At 39.6% G+C, this 18,758-nt stretch overlaps 2 protein-coding genes across 3 annotated transcripts; both read left to right on the forward strand.

Moving 5' to 3' along the window:
* LOC102176984 (olfactory receptor 4C45-like) lies at positions 595-1,982 on the forward strand. Of its 2 annotated transcripts, XM_018058956.1 has the most exons (2): positions 595-608; positions 1,067-1,982. In XM_018058956.1, exons 1-2 carry the CDS (start codon positions 595-597, stop codon positions 1,980-1,982), a joined length of 930 nt encoding a protein of 309 aa, XP_017914445.1. The 2 variants fall into 2 exon arrangements, with proteins under 2 accessions (XP_017914445.1, XP_005690240.2); XM_005690183.2 differs by lacking the exon at positions 595-608 and having other exon boundaries at positions 1,062-1,982.
* On the forward strand, positions 11,028-12,011 carry LOC102191066 (olfactory receptor 4C3). The gene is given in 1 exon segment (XM_018058896.1): positions 11,028-12,011. A coding segment is annotated over 1 exon segment (927 nt). The 5' UTR covers positions 11,028-11,084.

Genomic DNA, 18,758 nt, shown 5'->3' on the forward strand with positions numbered 1-18,758 from the left:
AATGTGTAGTCTATCTTGAAAACCTATATACACGCTTACTCCCCAGGAAAATAATGCGTTCTTATATATATTCAATATTTTTACATTAGTAATGAAATTTTCAAGTTCATCTTAACTGATAAAAACTTATTCCAAAAGGGGAAATTGTATTATTTCAGGTGGTCTTAGCATTTTTGTCTGGTCAATAGGAAACAGGAAAACTTCTTGACTTAGATCATCTCATAGCAAACTGTGAGTAGGGTAATATAGTTAATCCAGAGCATTATTCTATATGCGGTGAAAGAACAATTGCACAGAAAGCTCATTTCAGAAATATTGAGACCTTTTCAGGGAACTTTGCACCACTTACATGTTCACATTCAAAGATGTGGAAAGAGTGAGCATAGCTATCTTGTTGAGCCAGACACAACATCCAGGGCCGCTGAGTGAATGCTGCTCAAAGAGCTGTTATAAAGAGAGTTTCTTGGCATATTGAGGGACAGAAACTCCATCTGCAGCTCTGTCTGTGTGTGGGCATGTGCGTTAATTTGAAAAAAAGGAATAACGGGTCACAGAACACAGCTGGCATGGAGTAAGGTTTGATTGGTACTTTCCATGTCTGATACAAAGTTAATTTTTAAAATATTGTGTCCATATACCTATGAATATTCATTCCAATAGACAAGCATTAATATAACTTTATAAAGAATTGTCAATGAAATTTGTCCCCCAGAGTAAAAGAAGGCTATCTGTGAGACATTCAGAGCTAAAAAGAAAATTTAGAAGTTAACTGCATGTCAATATTCCTAAAAAATATCTTGCTTTTATTGTGGTATTTGTAAGGTATTGTCACAATATAAATGATATGAATCAGGAGAAATTTAAACTCCTCCCATTCTTGTTTATAACTCTCTATAAAATATCAGAGGTAAGTGAAAGGAGTAGCTCCACCAGTCCCAGGGACCCAGGCTAAAGAGATGATGGAATTTTTTCTATAGAATTTAAAATCTCATCACTCAGAAATATTGTGATCTTTCCAGATCAACTATGTGCTTACAACTCAAGATGAACTGAGGAAAAGGATGAGCAATGTAACAGAATTCATCCTACTGGGCCTGACCCAGGATCCAGGACTGCAGACACTCTTATTTGCTGTGCTTTTAATCATCTACTTGCTCACACTGGCGGGTAACCTGCTCATCTCCGTCACTGTCTTCACCAGCCCAGCCCTCGGTTCTCCCATGTACTTTTTCCTGTCCTATTTGTCCATGATAGATGGTTTCTACTCTTCCTCCATAGCACCCAAGTTGCTCTTTGACTTGGTCTCTGGAAAGAACACCATCTCCTTCAGTGGCTGCATGACTCAGGTCTTTGCTGAACATTTCTTTGCAGGAGCCGAGATTGTCTTGCTGGTTGTCATGGCCTATGACCACTATGTGGCCATCTGTAAGCCCCTGCACTACATGACTGTCATGAGCCGACCTGTGTGTGCGCTCCTGGTTGGAACGGCTGGGGCTTTAGGCTTTCTCCATGGAGGGATCCAGATTGTGTTCATGGTTCAGTTACCATTCTGTGGCCCCAACGTCATCGACCATTTTATGTGTGATTTAATACCTCTCCTGGAGCTGGCCTGCTCGGACACGCACACTCTGGGGCCCCTGATTTCTGCCAACAGTGGGTCCCTGTGTTTGCTAGCTTTCTTGATGCTGGTTGCTCCCTATGTTGTCACCCTGCACTCCCTGAGGACTCAGAGCTCTGAAGGGCGTCGCAAAGCCCTGTCCACCTGTGCCTCTCATGTCACGGTTGTCATCTTGTTCTTTGTGCCTTGTTCGTTCCTCTACCTGAGACCCACGGCCTCCTTCCCCACTGACAAAGCTGTGACTGTGTTTTGCACCATAGTAACTCCTTTGCTGAATCCGTTAATCTACACCCTGAGAAACGCAGAAGTGAAAAATGTCACGAAGAAGCTCTGGGGACAAATAATGAAAACTGATGATGAATAAACCTTGTGTGAGTATTTAGGCAAAAAAAGAAAAATCTAGTGATATTTTACAGAAATTTTCTCCCCTTCTTAATTGATTGAACTGGGATGATTCTCCTGTCTGGATCAGTTTTCTCTAGGGGCTCATACATTGTAAGCCAGGGTTGATATTCAGAAGGCATAGGACACACAGTGCTGAGAGCCCACGATAGTCTTAGGAAGCCCTGAAATGTTTTAATTTCTTTTACAACAGAAAGAAAGAAATTAATATAATCTAAATGCAGCTTAGATTATAGTCATCTATACAACCAGGGGACTTCCCTGGTGGCTCAGACAGTTAAGAGTCTGTCTACAACGTGGGAGACCCAGGTTCAATCCCTGAGTCGGGAAGATCCCCCGGAGACGGAAATGGCAATCCACTCCAGTACTATCGCCTGGAAAATCCCATGGACAGAGGAGCCTGGTAGGCTACAAGTCCATGGTGTCGCAAAGAGTCAGACACGACTGAGCCTTCCATGGGTAGAATTTGTGTGATTTGTGTAATGGGTATACAATCATGCAGTGAGAAAAGATAATTTTTAACATTTTGATGGAGGAAAAGACCCAAGAGGAAGAAAGTACCAAGGGTCCACAAAAGTCATAATGTTGCCCTGAGTGTGGGTATGAAACAGATCAACAGCAATATTCGTGAACACTCATTACACCCAGCACCATAGCTAGAATGAAGTTTTATGTTAAAAGAGGAAAGACAACTACAAATGAAAAAAGGACAGAACAGTAGGAAATAAGTTTTCAAAAAGTACATTTATACACTTTTTCTGCTCTTTCTAGGTTTGAGAGGTTTATAAATAAAGTAAACACAGCAATAAAAAGAAATTTTTACTTATCACAATCCCAAAAAGATAACATTTGGGCACAAAAGTACTTTTTGAAAATTACATTTCATCATTCCCTGTAGTATACAAGAGTTTACAAAAAGAATTAGAAACAGAATTGGATGGAAAAAATAAACATAGTTGATAAAGCCCATAGAGCTAAGTCTGCTTAGACCTTAATGAAAAGATCTACACATTAAAGTCTCCTTTTAGACACAGACAAAGGAAAAGAAGGTTCTGAAGACAAAATAGCAGCTATAGGAAATTTCCAGTGATTTAAGAACAAGTCATGGAACTGTCATGGAACAGCACAAAATCAGAAATCTGAGCTAGAGTAAAGAATCTATACCATGTACATAATGAAATTCTAAGAGATTCAAAAATAGAGATTAAGTGCTTTGGACAAAAGACGCTTAATTTCTCTTATTGTCTTCAGCATTAATTATTCCAGTAAATGTTAGCAAATTGTTTCACCTGTCTATTTTTTCAACCTTTAATATAAAAATAAAAAATAGAATTTCCCGTGGCTCAGTAGTAAAGAATCTGCCTGCCAAGCAGGAGATACAGGTTTGATCCCTGGGTTGGGAAGATCCGCTGGAGAAGGAGGACTTGGCAACTCTTTAGTGTTCTTGCCTGAGAGATGCCATGGACAGAGGAGCTTGGTGAGCTACAGGCCATGGGACCACAAAGAGTCAGGCACAACATCGCAGCTAAGCAACAACAACAAATAGGAAAATAACATTACATGCTTCCTTAAATTGTGCCAATTAAATGACTTCAAGTGGAAAACTGAGTCAGCTCAAAATTAACAAAAATTGCTTGGACTTTGCTTCAACTTTCAGAGATTCCACAAGAGCATAAACTATGCTGGGGACAGTGGTTCCTAACAGAGGAGTCCGAGAGCACCTCTGCTGTTATTCACTAAACAGGATGGCAGGGAGACCAAACATCCATCCCATCCATTCACTTCACTGCAAAATGTGTCATCTCAGCCAACAGGCAGTTCTCTGAATACTTAGAGCTCGTCCCTCACCAACGCCCTATTCTGGGATTAAACTTCACTTAAATATCTCTATAGTGACAAATAGGACAGCCGGTAGGATCAGCTATGAGCTGTTTGAAAGTGAAAGTCACTCAGTCGTGTCTGACTCTTTGTGGCCCCATGGACTATACAGTTCATGGAATTCTCCAGGCCAGAATACTGGAGTGGGTAGCCAGTTCCTTCCTCCAGGGGATCTTCCCAACCCAGCGATTGAATCCATGTGTCCCTAATTGCAGGTGGCTTCTTTATCGGCTGAACCACCAGGGAAGCCCAAGAATACTAGAGTGGGAAGCCTATCCATTCTCCAGTGGATCTTTCCAACCCAGAAATCAAACCGGGGTTTCCTGCATTGCAGGCGGATTCTTTACCAGCTGAGCTACCAGGGAAGCTTGAGCAGCACTTATTTCAGAAGCTCTCACTGATAATGAATCCTTTTATCCTGTTTTCATCCTCTAGAAGAAAGAAAAAAGGGGAGATCTCAGTTGGAGTGACCAAGAGATCAATCTCTGTACAGAGTTTGTAATTTATGGGGAAGACTTCAGAAACTTGTTTTCAGCAGAGTTCCCAACCAGGAATTTGAAAATAAGGTGAGGCCAGCATTGCATTTCTAATGTTCTTAAGATTTTATTACCAAGTTAGCTCTCACAGTTGGTTTTTTTTTTTGTTTGTTTGTTTTTTTTTACTTTACAATATTGTATTGGTTTTGCCATACATCAACATGAATCCACCACGGGTGTACATGAGTTCCCAATCCTGAACCCCTCTCCCACCTCCCTCCCCATACCATCTCTCTGGGTCATCCCAGTGCACCAGCCCCAAGCATTCAGTATCATGCATCGAACCTAGACTGGCGATTCGTTTCTTACATGGTAGTATACATGTTTCAATGCCATTCTCCCAAATCATCCCACCCTCTCCCTCTCCCACAGAGTCCAAAAGACTGTTCCATACATCTGTGTCTCTTTTGCTGTCTTGCATACAGGGTTATCATTGCCATCTTTCTAAATTCCATATATATGTGTTAGTATACTGTATTGGTGTTTTTCTTTCTGGCTTACTTCACTCTGTATAATAGGCTCCAGTTTCATCCACCTCATTAGAACTGATTCTAATGTATTCTTTTTAATGGCTGAGTAATACTCCATTGTGTATATGTACCACAGCTTTCTTATCCATTCATCTGCTGGTGGACATCTAGGTTGCTTCCATGTCCTGGCTATTATAAACAGTGCTGAGATGAACATTGGGGTACACGTGTCTCTTTCAATTCTGGTTTCCTTGGTATGTATGCCCGGCATTGAGATTGCTGGGTCATATGGCAGTTCTATTTCCAGTTTTTTAAGGAATCTCCACACTGTTCTCCATGGTGGCTGTACTAGTTTGCATTCCCACCAACAGTGTTAAGAGGGTTCCCTTTTCTCCACACCCTCTCCAACATTTATTGCTTGTAGACTTTTGGATCACAGCCATTCTGACTGGCATGAAATGGTACCTCACTGTGGTTTTGATTTGCATTTCTCTGATAATGAGTGATGTTGAGCATCTTTTCATGTGTTTGTTAGCCATCTGTACGTCATCTTTGGAGAAATGTCTATTTAGTTCTTTGGCCCATTTTTTGATTGGGTCATTTATTTTTCTGGAATTGAGCTGCAGGAGTTGCTTGTATATTTTTGAGATTAGTTGTTTGTCAATTGCTTCATTTGCTATTATTTTCTCCCATTCTGAAGGCTGTCTTTTCACCTTGCTTATAGTTTCCTTTGTTGTACAGAAGCTTTTAATTTTAATTAGATCCCATTTGTTTATTTTTGCTTTTATTTCCATTACTCTGGGAGGTGGGTCATAGAGGATCCTGCTGTGGTTTATGCCAGAGTGTTTTGCCTATGTTCTCCTCTAGGAGTTTTATAGTTTCTGGTCTTACATTTAGATCTTTAATCCATTTTGAGTTTATTTTTGTGTATGGTGTTAGAAAGTGTTCTAGTTTCATTCTTTTACAAGTAGTTGACCAGTTTTCCCAGCACCACTTGTTAAAGAGATTGTCTTTACTCCATTGTATATTCTTGCCTCCTTTGTCAAAGATAAGGTGTCCATAGGTGTGTGGATTTATCTCTGGGCTTTCTATTTTGTTCCATTGATCTATATTTCTGTCTTTGTGCCAGTACCATACTGTCTTGATGACTGTGGCTTTGTAGTAGAGCCTGAAGTCAGGCAGGTTGATTCCTCCAGTTCCATTCTTCTTTCTCAAGATTACTTTGGCTATTCGAGGTTTTTTGTATTTCCATACAAATTGTGAAACTATTTGTTCTAGCTCTGTGAAAAATACCACTGGTAGCTTGATAGGGATTGCATTGAATCTATAGATTGCTTTGGGTAGTATACTCATTTTCACTGTATTGATTCTTCTGATCCATGAACATGGTATATTTCTCCATCTATTAGTGTCCTCTTTGATTTCTTTCACCAGTGTTTTATAGTTTTCTATATATAGGTCTTTAGTTTCTTTAGGTAGATATATTCCTAAGTAGTTTATTCTTTTGGTTGCAATGGTGAATAGAATTGTTTCCTTAATTTCTCTTTCTATTTTCTCATTATTAGTGTATAGGAATGCAAGGGATTTCTGTGTGTTGATTTTATATCCTGCAACTTTACTATATTCAGTGATTAGCTCTAGTAGTTTTCTGGTGGAGTCTTTAGGGTTTTCTATGTAGAAGATCATGACATCTGCAAACATCTCACTGTATTTATTTTGTACTGTATTTTTGAAATATATATATATAAGCAACTGTGTATTTAAAAACTCAAAATTATCTTTTAAACATCTAGTAGTAGTTCCCAAGAAACATGGAATGTCACACGATGATGTAGAAAAAAGGATGATGATGGTGATGATGATACTGGTAACGCTGATGACAATAGCTGTTTACTGAGCCCTTTCTGTAAATAAAGTCTTGACCTGAGCACTCATTCTATGTGTTTGGGAGGCAACAGATTTCTGACCTTAATTTATGACTTTATTTAAGTCTCAAGCCAAGAAAACCTCTGTCTAAAATATTTCTTTATTTGAACATGATGGTGAACCTACCCTTCAGTTCAGTTCAGTTCAGTTGTTCAGTCATGTCCGACTTTTATGACCCCACGAATTGCAGCAGGCCAGGCCTCCCTGTCCATCACCAACTCCCAGAGTTCACTCAGATTCATGCCCATCGAGTAAGTGATGCCATCCAGCCATCTCATCCTCGGTCGTCCCCTTCTCCTCCTGCCCCCAATCCCTCCCAGCATCAGTCTTTTCCAATGAGTCAACTCTTCACACGAGGTGGCCAAAGTACTGGAGCTTCAGCTTTAGCATCATTCCTTCCAAAGAAATCCCAGGGCTGATCTCCTTCAGAATGGACTGGTTGGATCTCCTTGCAGTCCAAGGGACTCCCAAGAGTCTTCTCCAACACCATAGCTCAAAAGCATCAATTCTTGGGCCCTCAGCCTTCTTCACAGTCCAACTCTCACATCCATACATGACTACTAGAAAAACCATAGCATTGACTAGACAGACCTTAGTCGGCAAAGTAATGTCTCTGCTTTTGAATATGCTATCTAGGTTGGTCATAACTTTTCTTCCAAGGAGTAACCTACCCTTAGGATGGGGTAAGCATCAAAAAATCAATGCTAGTGTAAAAAAATAATAATAATTATGACAGCTTTTATTTGTGTGTTTACTCTGTGCAAAGACCTTTTCTTTTGCTATTTAATTCTTATTAAAGGCCAGTAAGTACAGTAATACTGATATTTACCTAACATTGTTGTATGTAATATATGGCCTCCCCGGTGGCTCAGCGGTAAAGAATCACATGCAATGCAGGAGATTTGGGTTCATTCCCTGGGTTGGGAAAATCCTCTGGAGAAGGACATGGCAAACCACCGCAGTATTCCTGCCTGGAGAATTCCATGGACAGAGGAGCCTGTGGATTACAGTCCATGGGGTCACAAAGAGTCAGACACAACTTAGGGATTAAATGACAAAGGATACTATATGTGAATGCACCTAGGACCTGCACTTAGAACACGAAGATGATCATGAATGCTATTAATTTTTGTCCTTGTTGTCCAGTCATCAATTTTCCTAAAGATGCTAACCCTCCAATGTCTGTTCCTGAAATATCCTAACTCCCTTTTCCTCCTGACAACTTGTGGACTCTCTCTAGACACTAGAAGGACACTGGGCACTTTTAGGAAGTAAAGTGAAAGTCTCTTCCTTGTGAGACCAAAACTGCATTCAAAGGGACTAATTAATGATGGCACCACACTGTGATCTAACCTGTGAATGAGGCAAAAACCAAGCCCCAGAACTGTTTCAGCAAGTGATGCTGTGGGGAGAGGATTAGTCTTCAGAGAAACCTAGCAGTGATAATCACCATGTTATCACACTCGCCTTATAAGTCACCCTTTTCAATGGCAAGAGAAAAATTTTCTGAGACCATGTTGATGAGCATTGTTAGCAGAAAGCAGAGACGACAAGCCAGCTATTCACATTCTCCCTAACGTAAGCCACAGCATTTTTGGGGGGGGAGGGGGGCTTTTCAATGATAGAGAAAGTAGATATTGGATTATCTACTACTATCAATTATCTACTATTGGTGGTGGTGACGTCAGAAAGCACAGAGCCTGGAGTGCTGAGTGACCTGGGTTCCAGCTGTGCCTCCACCACGAACCATCAGTTCAACTTTGGACCATCTGCACCTCATCTTTCTGAGTCTTAAATCCACCACCTTTAAAACAGAGACAACTGGAAAGGATGATTTTAAATGCCATAGGGTTTTTCAGGAAATAAGAGGGAAATGGATAATGGAACAAATTCTCAGCTGCTTGTGAATGAATGATGCCCTTTGGAGTTTTCTCCTAATACTAGTCTAAGGAACTTTCAGCTCAGATGCATTCCTGCAATCAACAGCACTTCCCCAGTGTGAGATCTGCCTAAATGAGAAAAGCAATTTTAATCTCATGCAGGAGCTTAAGGACATGAAACAGTGATATTTGGGTTGATATGCTTGAAGCTGGTCTAGATGACACCATAATAACTTGCCCAGGTCCACCATTTCATGATGTTAGGATGTAAAAGAACAAAAACAAAGACAACACACCTGACGACATACTCGTGTCCTCAGACCCAGTAAATGTAAGTTGTGGTCTGTGGCATTGATGACGGTGACTTCAGCGATACCATTGCTGGAGTGGGTGTCATATCCAGGCTCTGTACAAACACTTGCACTGTTTTCATTGACTGCTCGTTGCAGACTCAGGGTGTAGCAGTACGCTTATTTTCATTTTATAGATAAGAACATTGAGGCTTTGAGAAATTGCCCATGATTACACTGAAAATAAATGGTACTGGAAATATTCAAACTTAAGTGAGTTTTTGTGTCAGGATACTAAGGTGAAGCCCACAGACTATAGCAGTACTGCCTGGGCGCAAGTCTTAACTCTGCAACTTATTAGCTGACTATGCTTCTGTAAGTTTCTAAACGTGTCTCTCACTTTCTTCCTCTGAAGAAATGAGAAAAATGATGATCTATCTTGTGGGAATGTTATGAGGATTAAGTGAGCTTATATATTTAAAGCACTTAGGACAGCACTTGCAAAGAGGAAATGTTACGCAGGTGGCACTTATCACTGCCATTCATGCTCTTGGCCATAACATTCTCCTCTGAAAAGGTCGTAATCAGATTTGTTTCCTGCAGAAACTGCATTTGCCTTTGTAACCAAGCTTGGAAAGAAAGTGTGCAGCTTCCTGATCAATACAAGAATCTTCTCTCCAGCATTTGTTATATTTGCACGTCTCTTCCTCCGACACTCAATGATTCTCCTTTCATTCATATCATACTGGGCACCAAATCCTCAGCAAGTTGGGAGATTTAGTTACTTTAAGAAGATTTATGTTTCCAGGAAAATAATAGATGGTTGGTGGGTGGGATGAGTGACAGTTTTCGTTTAATCAAAACTTAGACTAGCACAGTGGAGAAGGCAATGGCACCCCACTCCAGTACTCTTGCCTGGAAAATCCCATGGACAGAGGAGCCTGGTAGGCTGCAGTCCCTGGGGTCGCCAAGAGTCGGACACGACTGAGCGACTTCACTTTCACTTTTCACTTTCATACATTGGAGAAGGAAATGGCAGCCCACTCCAGTGTTCTTGCCTGGAGAATCCCAGGGACAGGGGAGCCTGGTGGGCTGCCGTCTATGGGGTCACACAGAGTCGGACACGACTGAAGTGACTTAGCAGCAGCAGCAGACTAGCACAGACATTTCCTTAATATACTTAGGAGAATAAAGCATGAGTAGGAATATTTTGTCAGATGAGATTCTAATTTACAAGGACATTGGTTAAGAAAGAGTATCTCTTCTTCCTCCTCCTGTAGCTTCCTATATGTAGCGAATAGGCAGATAATCATTTAATAGAATCTTTCACTGCTGGTCACTTTTATTTTTACTTTGACTCATCCCTGTAGACTGTAGAAGGACTGGAAGCCTTTAACTAGAAGGATGTCACCGGGTCCAGAGAAAGTAAAGCCCAGACATACATATAATGTGTAAAGCAAGGGGAAGAGTAATTTAACTTCTTATACTTGATACCGCCCGCAGCACAGGCAGAAGTGGGAGCAAATGAACAAGGAAAGAAACAGAGAACTTGGGCATCTCCAGCTGCAACCGAGTCAATATCTCCCTACCCTACTTCAGTTTGCTTTGCATCAATTTCTGTTACTATTGGAGGGGCAACAGAAAATATAGCAAACCTCATTGCAAGGAAGAAGAAAGAGTTAATTCAAAGGGTATGAATTATGCATGCAGAGATTTCAGAAGATCCTAAGTATTCGTGGGTTTCTTGAGAGCCATTGTATCCATGTGGAACCCTGCTGAAAACTGTCAGAGATGTTTTCTGGTCAAATTAGAAAATCGATGTCCACCAAATGTTCCATTTAACAAAATAAATTCTAGATAATTAAATGATTATTTTTATATAATGACTTAGATATCTATTACCCAGTGATGCTAAAGTGAACAGACATGCTTACATGGATGAATTGGTACACAAATTTTGGAACAGAACAGGTTAAGAGCGATGAAGAGAAATGGATTTGGCTAAACGAAATCTCGTAACATTTTGTTTCTCTCTTGACTTTATAGGCAATGCTCTACTTGCATCCTCAGTGTCCTTGGACTCTATGGAAATACCACACAATATCACAGAATTTTTCATGCTGGGACTCTCACAGAACCCAGAAGTACAAAGAGCTCTCTTTGTGGCCTTTTTGACCATATATGGGATCACAGTTTGTGGTAATATTCTCATTGTGATCACCATCACCTATAGTCCCACGCTGGTTTCCCCCATGTATTTTTTCCTTGCCAACTTGTCCTTTATTGATACCTGTTATTCTTCCTCTATGGCCCCTAGACTCATAGCTGACTCCTTGTATGAGGGGAGAGCCATATCCTATGAGGGTTGCATGGCTCAGCTCTTTGGAGCTCATTTTTTTGGAGGTGCTGAGATCATCCTGCTCACGGTGATGGCCTATGACCGCTACGTGGCCATCTGCAAGCCCCTGCACTACATGGCCCTCATGACCAGGCATCTCTGTGCCCTGCTGGTGGGGCTGGCTTGGCTGGGGGGCTTCCTGCATTCCATGCTTCAGCTCCTGCTGGTCCTGCAGTTGCCCTTCTGCGGGCCTAACGTGATCAATCACTTTGTCTGTGACTTGTACCCCTTGCTGGAGCTTGCCTGCACCGACACCTATGTCATCGGCCTGCTAGTGGTGGCCAACAGTGGCGTGATCTGCCTGTTGAACTTCCTCCTGCTGGCTGCCTCCTACCTGGTCATCCTGCGCTCCTTGAGGTCCCACAGTGCAGAGGGGAGGCGCAGAGCCCTCTCCACCTGCGGGGCCCACTTCACGGTTGTTGCCTTGTTCTTCGTGCCCTGTATGTTTACTTACATGCGGCCGTCATCTACTTTATCTATAGACAAAAACATGGCAGTATTCTATGGTATCCTGACTCCTATGTTAAATCCACTCATTTACACTCTGAGAAATGAAGAGGTAAAGAATGCCTTGACAAAGTTCTTCACACAGTAAGATCTTAAATGTAGCTAATAAGTTGGAAAGTAGGAAATAAATGGCTTTATTTTAGAAAGAGGAACAAACCAAAACCTGTTACTTATTGCCATATACATCTTAATCCATCTTATCCATTCTTTCATCTTCACAAACATTATTGATTTACTTAGACTTTATTGATTTACTTTCATATGAATTACCTAATTTGATAATAAAACAATTATATAAAATGCATATGGCATGATTATAACTGTTTTAGAAATGAAGAAACCATATCTACTGATGTAGTTAATTGATTCATTAAAATTATCTAGCTTTGAACTGCCTGAAACAAAACTCAGAATCAGTTATTTTTATCCGTCTTACTGATCTTTAAATGGCAACCTATGCTGACATCACTGGAGTCTGTATGATAATCAGTTGAGTTATAGAAATGAGAGGCAAAACCCTTAAAGCAAATAACTTCACTCATAGCCATATGTCGTAGTCTGTGTGCGTACAAGTCTGGCTTCTCTTCCTTCTCAACACCGTTTATAGCACCAGCAGCACAGCTACTACAACACAGCAGAGGGTACGATCTCAGTTCTGCAGACAGATCAGCCTGAGTGTGAGTCTCATTTCCCATACGTCTTCATGGCACAAACTAGAGCAAGTGACAAAACCTTTATAAGCCTCTGGTGCTTGTCTTGAAAATAGACATAAAATAAACACGTCCAAAACATTATCATAAGAATTAAATTAAACAATCTATGTAAAGTTTTTAATCCAATTTATGGCACATATGGCCGCCTAAATTTAGCTGCTATTTCTACTTCAACCTTCTGTAACCTTCCATAAAGAGGCTGCTTTCTTTCACTTTTCTATATCTATTTAAAGTTTGAAACACATACTTCATTTAGAACAGAATGGCTTATTTTTCGGCTAGTGACGGAAAGTGATATTTCCTTATATATTTACTGACTCTGTTTCAAACTCTGAGGGATCCTAGTGTTTTGGAGTTTAAAACATGCATCCATGTTCATTTCATTCCTTTCCTGGAATGAGAGGACTGAAACTCTGACCGCATCCATCCCAAGATGCACCCTTTAGAAGTGTGGACGCCTATAATTTACAATAAGTTTATACCTTGTTTAACAAATAATTTGTAATTCACTGTGCCACAAATATCCATTTTTTACACTAAAAAAGAAAAAACAAAAAAATTAGAAATTAGTATGGAAAAATAATTTTCCTTCTACAGGTATTCAAAATCAGTCTCCAAGAACCATTAAGTTCAAGAGATAATTAGGAAAGTTATTGCTTTACCCTGAACTTCTATGCATAACAAAAACAACAGTTGCCGAATTCTTAGGCAAAATATTGTCTTTCTTAACTTTACCACATTTTGATGATGTAGTTAATAATAGCTAAGTATAGCAGACCTTGAGCCTTTACCAATTCATTTTTGCTGTTAGATTATAAACATATAACTGAGCTAATTTTCCAATTAACTACAAAATATGAAATCATTGGGAGGGTTACTAAAAAGTAGCCAAGCCAGCTTCCCACAGTTAAATCTCAGGAAGCTTTCTAGAAAAGAATACTTTTGAAATTCAAAAAGCACTTTTATTTTTATTACAGTTAAAATAGCAAATAGCCAAAAGGACTGATATAGTGCCCTCTTGGTTTTTTTTGTTCAAGTCGTGATTAACCATTTATGGTTCAACCATTTTATGAACACTGCTCATTTTTGAAAAATTTCAACCTGTTGGAATAAACACATCAGTAAATACCACCAGAAGTTTTCTAGATGATTTATAAATTATTGCTGATCTTGTCTACAAAGGAAGTGTTATCTCCAAGACTATGTAAAATATTTTTCCTCCTAAACACATATCTCTTTTAGAGTTTAGAAAATAAGACTGGCAACACACACATATCTGTGTGTGTGTGTGTGTGTGTGTGTGAGAGAGAGAGAGAGAGAGAGAGAGAGAGAGAGAGAGAGAGTGTAAATCCACTTATAAGCCCACTACCTAGAGGTAATCACCATCAACAATTTGGTAAATATCCTTTTAATCATCAGCATCTTTTTCTTCTCTTCTACTTATTCCTTCAGCTATTTCTACAAACTTGGTTAAGCTTCCACCGTTCTAAAAGTTACTCTCTGGGACTAAATTGTTTCTTTAGTTTACAAGGCATGTTAGGCAACAAACATTTCTGATCCTCAGTTTGCGCATCCAACAATGGGCAGTTTAGGGACTTCCCTGAGGGTCCAGTGGCTAAGACTCCATGATCCTATTGCAGGGGGCCCAGATTCAATCCCTGGTCAGGGAACTAAGATACCTGAAGCCCAAAAGCCACAGCCACTGAGCCTACAGGCCAGGACTAGGGAAGCCCACATGCCTGAAGTAAGATCCAGTTCAGTTCGGTTCAGTCACTCAGTCATGTGCAACTCTTCGCAGCACGCCAGGCCTCCTTGTCCATCACCAACCCCCGGAGTTCACCCAAACTCGTGTTCATAAAGTTGGTGATGCCATCCAACCATCTCATCCTCTGTCGTCTCCTTCTCCTCCTGCCTTCAATCTTTCCCAGCATCACGGTCTTTACCAATGAGTCAGTTCTTCGCCTGAGGTGGCCAATTCAACATCAGTCCTTCCAAAGAACACCCAAGACTGATCTCCTTTAGGATGGACTGGTTGGATCTCCTTGCAGCCCAAGGGACTCTCAAGAGTCTTCTCCAACACCACAATTCAAAAGCATCAATTCTTCTGCACTCAGCTTTCTTTATAGTCCAACTCTCACATCCATACATGACCACTGGAAAAACCATAGCTTTGACCAGATGGACCTTTGTTGGCAAAGTAATGTCTTTGCTTTTATTTTTTTATTTTAAATTTTTATTTTTACTTTATTTTACTTTACAATACTGTATTGGTTTTGCCATACATTGACATGAATCCACCACGGGGATACATGTGTTCCCAAACATGAACCCCCCTCCCACCTCCCTCCCCATAACATCCCTCTGGGTCATCCCCGTGCACCAGCCCTAAGCATCCTGTATCCTGCATCGGACATAGACTGGCGATTCGTTTCTTACATGACAGTATACATGTTACAATGCCATTCTCCCAAATCATCCCACCCTCTCCCTCTCCCTCAGAGTCCAAAAGTCCGCTCTACACATCTGTGTCTCTTTTGCTGTCTTGTATACAGGGTCATCATTGCCATGTATACGTTGTCTAGGTTGGTCATAGCTTTCTTCCAAGGAGTAAGCATCTTTTAATTTCATGCCTGCAGTCACCATCTGCAATGAATTTTGAGCCCCCAAAAATAAAGTCTATCACTGTTTCCATTGTTTCCCATCTATTTGCCATGAAGTGATGGGACCATATGCAATGATCTTAGTTTTCTAAATGTTGAGTCTTAAGCCAAGTTTTTCACTCTCTTCTTTTGCCAAAATAAATATTTTTTAATTTTTTTAATTCAATTTAATTTTTAGTTTTAAAAAAATTTAATTAAAAAATTTAAAAAGCAGGGCAATCTCATCCTTATGATCTTATGAAAGGAGACTGACTATGAAGAGCATTGTATCTGACAGGTGATAGGAGTCTAATGAATTGTCAAATAAAAAGAAAAAAAATGTATCTGGCATTATTATTCCACTGGTCATGGTTACATGGCTATTGCTCAGGACTTAATAAAAAGTTTACCATCTCTCTTGAACTCCCCTACCTCAAGCAGAGTATTATTTTATTTATTTATATATACATTTTTTAATGGACAACAGCAGAATGAATACATATTCATATCAAATATATTTGCTAATTTAAAAAATTAACAAAGGAAAGTACTACAAGTGGGAGTAGTTTATACATAACAATTGTTATGTATGTAGTGCAGATGGAGAAGAAAATAATGTCAAAGGAATTTCCTATTACGTGCGAATCAAAGATTTCTGGAATCACCACTCAGTCACTAGCTGGTTCTTCTCAGACTCGTGCATTTCAGGTCTGTGAAAGAAAGTCCACTTTCCAGTTGGTTATCACATGAAGGCCAAAAGGTTTCAAGAAGAGAATTCTAAAGATTCAAGGGAAACATGAGAAATTTAGTTTATTGGCTGTTTATGTTAGGGGGGTGCAAAATGGCTTTGGTAAAGCACTAAGGCTGTGGGTCACATAGGCTTAGATTTAAATTCTCATTCAGCCAAACTTTAGATAACTGATCTCTAGCAATGTAATTAACCTCTCTGACACTTCATTTCCTAACATATGAAATGGGAATATTAATATGACTGCAATTATTGAGCTGTAGTGAAAATTAAATAAAACAAACATAAACCACTTTGCACAGGGTGAAAACATAAGTAAGAAAAGCTGTCATAATTTTTAACACTAGCATTGATTTATTTACCTTCACACCATCCTTGACATAGGTTCACCATTATGTTCAGGTGAAGAAATATTTAAGACAGAGATAAGTTCCACAGTTTGAAACAAATTAAAGAAAGACATAAATTAAGATCACAAATCTGCTTCCTCCAAAACATAAAATGAGTGAGTGCTCAGATGAAGACTTTATTCACAGAAAGGGCTCAGTAAACAGCTATCATTATCATCACTATTATCTTTGTTTTTACATCATCCTGTTTCATTCCAGCTTTCTTGGGGACTATGACTAGATGCTTAAAAGATATATGTGATTTTTTTTTTAAACACAGAGTTGCTTACATATATTTACAAAATGATCACTCATAGGAGGTTATGGCAAAATAAAATATCCATTTTTTAAAGCCTTTATATATACAGTGAGATCTAACCTGATAATAAAGTCCAAAGAACATGGGAAATGCAAAGCCAGCATCGCCTGATATTCAAATCCTTGGTTGAGAAATCTCATGAAAACAAGTTTCTGAGCTCTCCCTCAGAAATCGCAAGCTCTGTACGGAGATCGGCCTTTTGGTCTCTGGAACTGAGCGGTCCCTTTCCTCTTTATTCCAGAAGATGGGATCAGGACAGGATCCACCATCAGTGAGAGCTTCTGAAATAGCTACTCAAGTATCTCAACGCTGATTCCACCCGCTCTCCCACTTGTCACTGTAGAGATATTTAAGGGCATTTTAATCTCAGAAGAGGAAGTTGGTGAAGGACTAGCTCTCAGTATTCAGAGACCTGCTCACTGGCTGACATGACACATTTTGCAGTGAAGTGAGGCTGGAATGAACATTTGGTCTCCCTGTGGTCGTGGTTAGCGAATAATAGTAGTGCTTTCTGGACTCCTCTGTCAGGAACCACTATCACCAGCATCCCTTAGGCTCTGGTGGCATCTCTGAAGGCTACGACAATGTCTGAGCAATTTTAGATTTTCAGCAGACTCATTTTCTCAATTTAGTCATTTAATCCTCACAACTTAGCAAGTGCATAATGTTAGTTCCCTTTTACAAATGAAAAAACAACAACAAAAACAAAAAAAGAAAAAGCAGAGAGGTGAAGCAACTTGCTGACACTGAAAAGCTGATTCACACTGTAGACAAGATGAGAAATCAAGACGTTTTAAGCCAAAGCTCTTAGCTCGGATTTCAAAACAACTGACTGTGTGATTGCTGCCAAGCTCTGGGGCACACATTCTTGTGATTGGTCACTTAGTCATGTCCCACTCTTTGTGACGCCATGGACTGTAGCCCACCAGGCTCCTCTGTCCGTAGGATTTCCCAGACAGGGGTACTGCAGTGGGTTGCCTTTCCTTCTCCAAGGGATCTTTCTAAACCAAGAACCGAATCCACGTTTCTGGCTTGGTAGACAGATTCTTTATTACCCCACCACCAGTGAAAACCTCTATGACATACACTCGTTTTTAAATCACTGGTAATTTCCCATAAGAGTTGCTTCATTTTCAGAGTCTTCTTTTCCTTTGTTGGAGTCTAAAACTACTTTAATGTACAGGTATTTTCTGCCTTAACTCTACAGACTTTATAAATGATGTTTCTTTTATGCTCTCCAATATTCTATTTCCAATTCTTTTTGTAAACTATGGTATACTACAGGGAATGATGGAAATGCCATTTTTTAAAACTACTTCTGTGTGCAAATCCTCTCTTCTTGGGAATGTGATAAGTAAAAAGTTGGTTTTTTTAATTACTGTAGTGGGAGAACACTTATAAACCTCTCAAACCTAGGGTGATCAGAAAAAGTATACTCTGATAAATGTACTTTTAGAAGACTTTCTTTACTGTTCTACATTTTTTTCAAGTATAGTCGCTTTCCCTCTTTTAAAATAAAGCTCCACTTTAGCTATAGTTCTTGGTATAATGAGTGTTCAAGAATGTTGCTGTTGATCTGTTTCACACCCACAATCAGGGCAAACATTATGACTTTTCTGAGCCCTCGGTACTTTCATCCTCATGGACCATTTCCTCCGTAAAATATTAAAAATCATATTTTCTGACTGCATTCTTATATAGATGACTATAATTCAAATTAAATTTAAATTATATTAATTTTTTCTTGCTGTTTTAAAATTAAATCATTTCAGGGGCTCTTAAAATTACTGTGGATTCATGTTGATGTGTGGCAGAACCAATACAATATTGTAAAGTAATTAGCCTCCAATTAAAATAAATAAATTTAAATTTTAAAAAAAATTGCAGGCTGTAGGCACTGTGTTGACTATGCCTTAATGGATATCAACCCTGGCTTACAATATATGAGCCCCTGGAAAAAAACTGATCCAGACTAATACAGGAAATAAATTTCTATAAAATATCACTAGTGTTTTTCTTTTTAATCTGAATACTCCACACAAGGT

Source organism: Capra hircus, chromosome 15 (genome assembly GCF_001704415.2).
Source record: "Capra hircus breed San Clemente chromosome 15, ASM170441v1, whole genome shotgun sequence".
NCBI classification, from domain to species: domain Eukaryota; kingdom Metazoa; phylum Chordata; class Mammalia; order Artiodactyla; family Bovidae; genus Capra; species Capra hircus.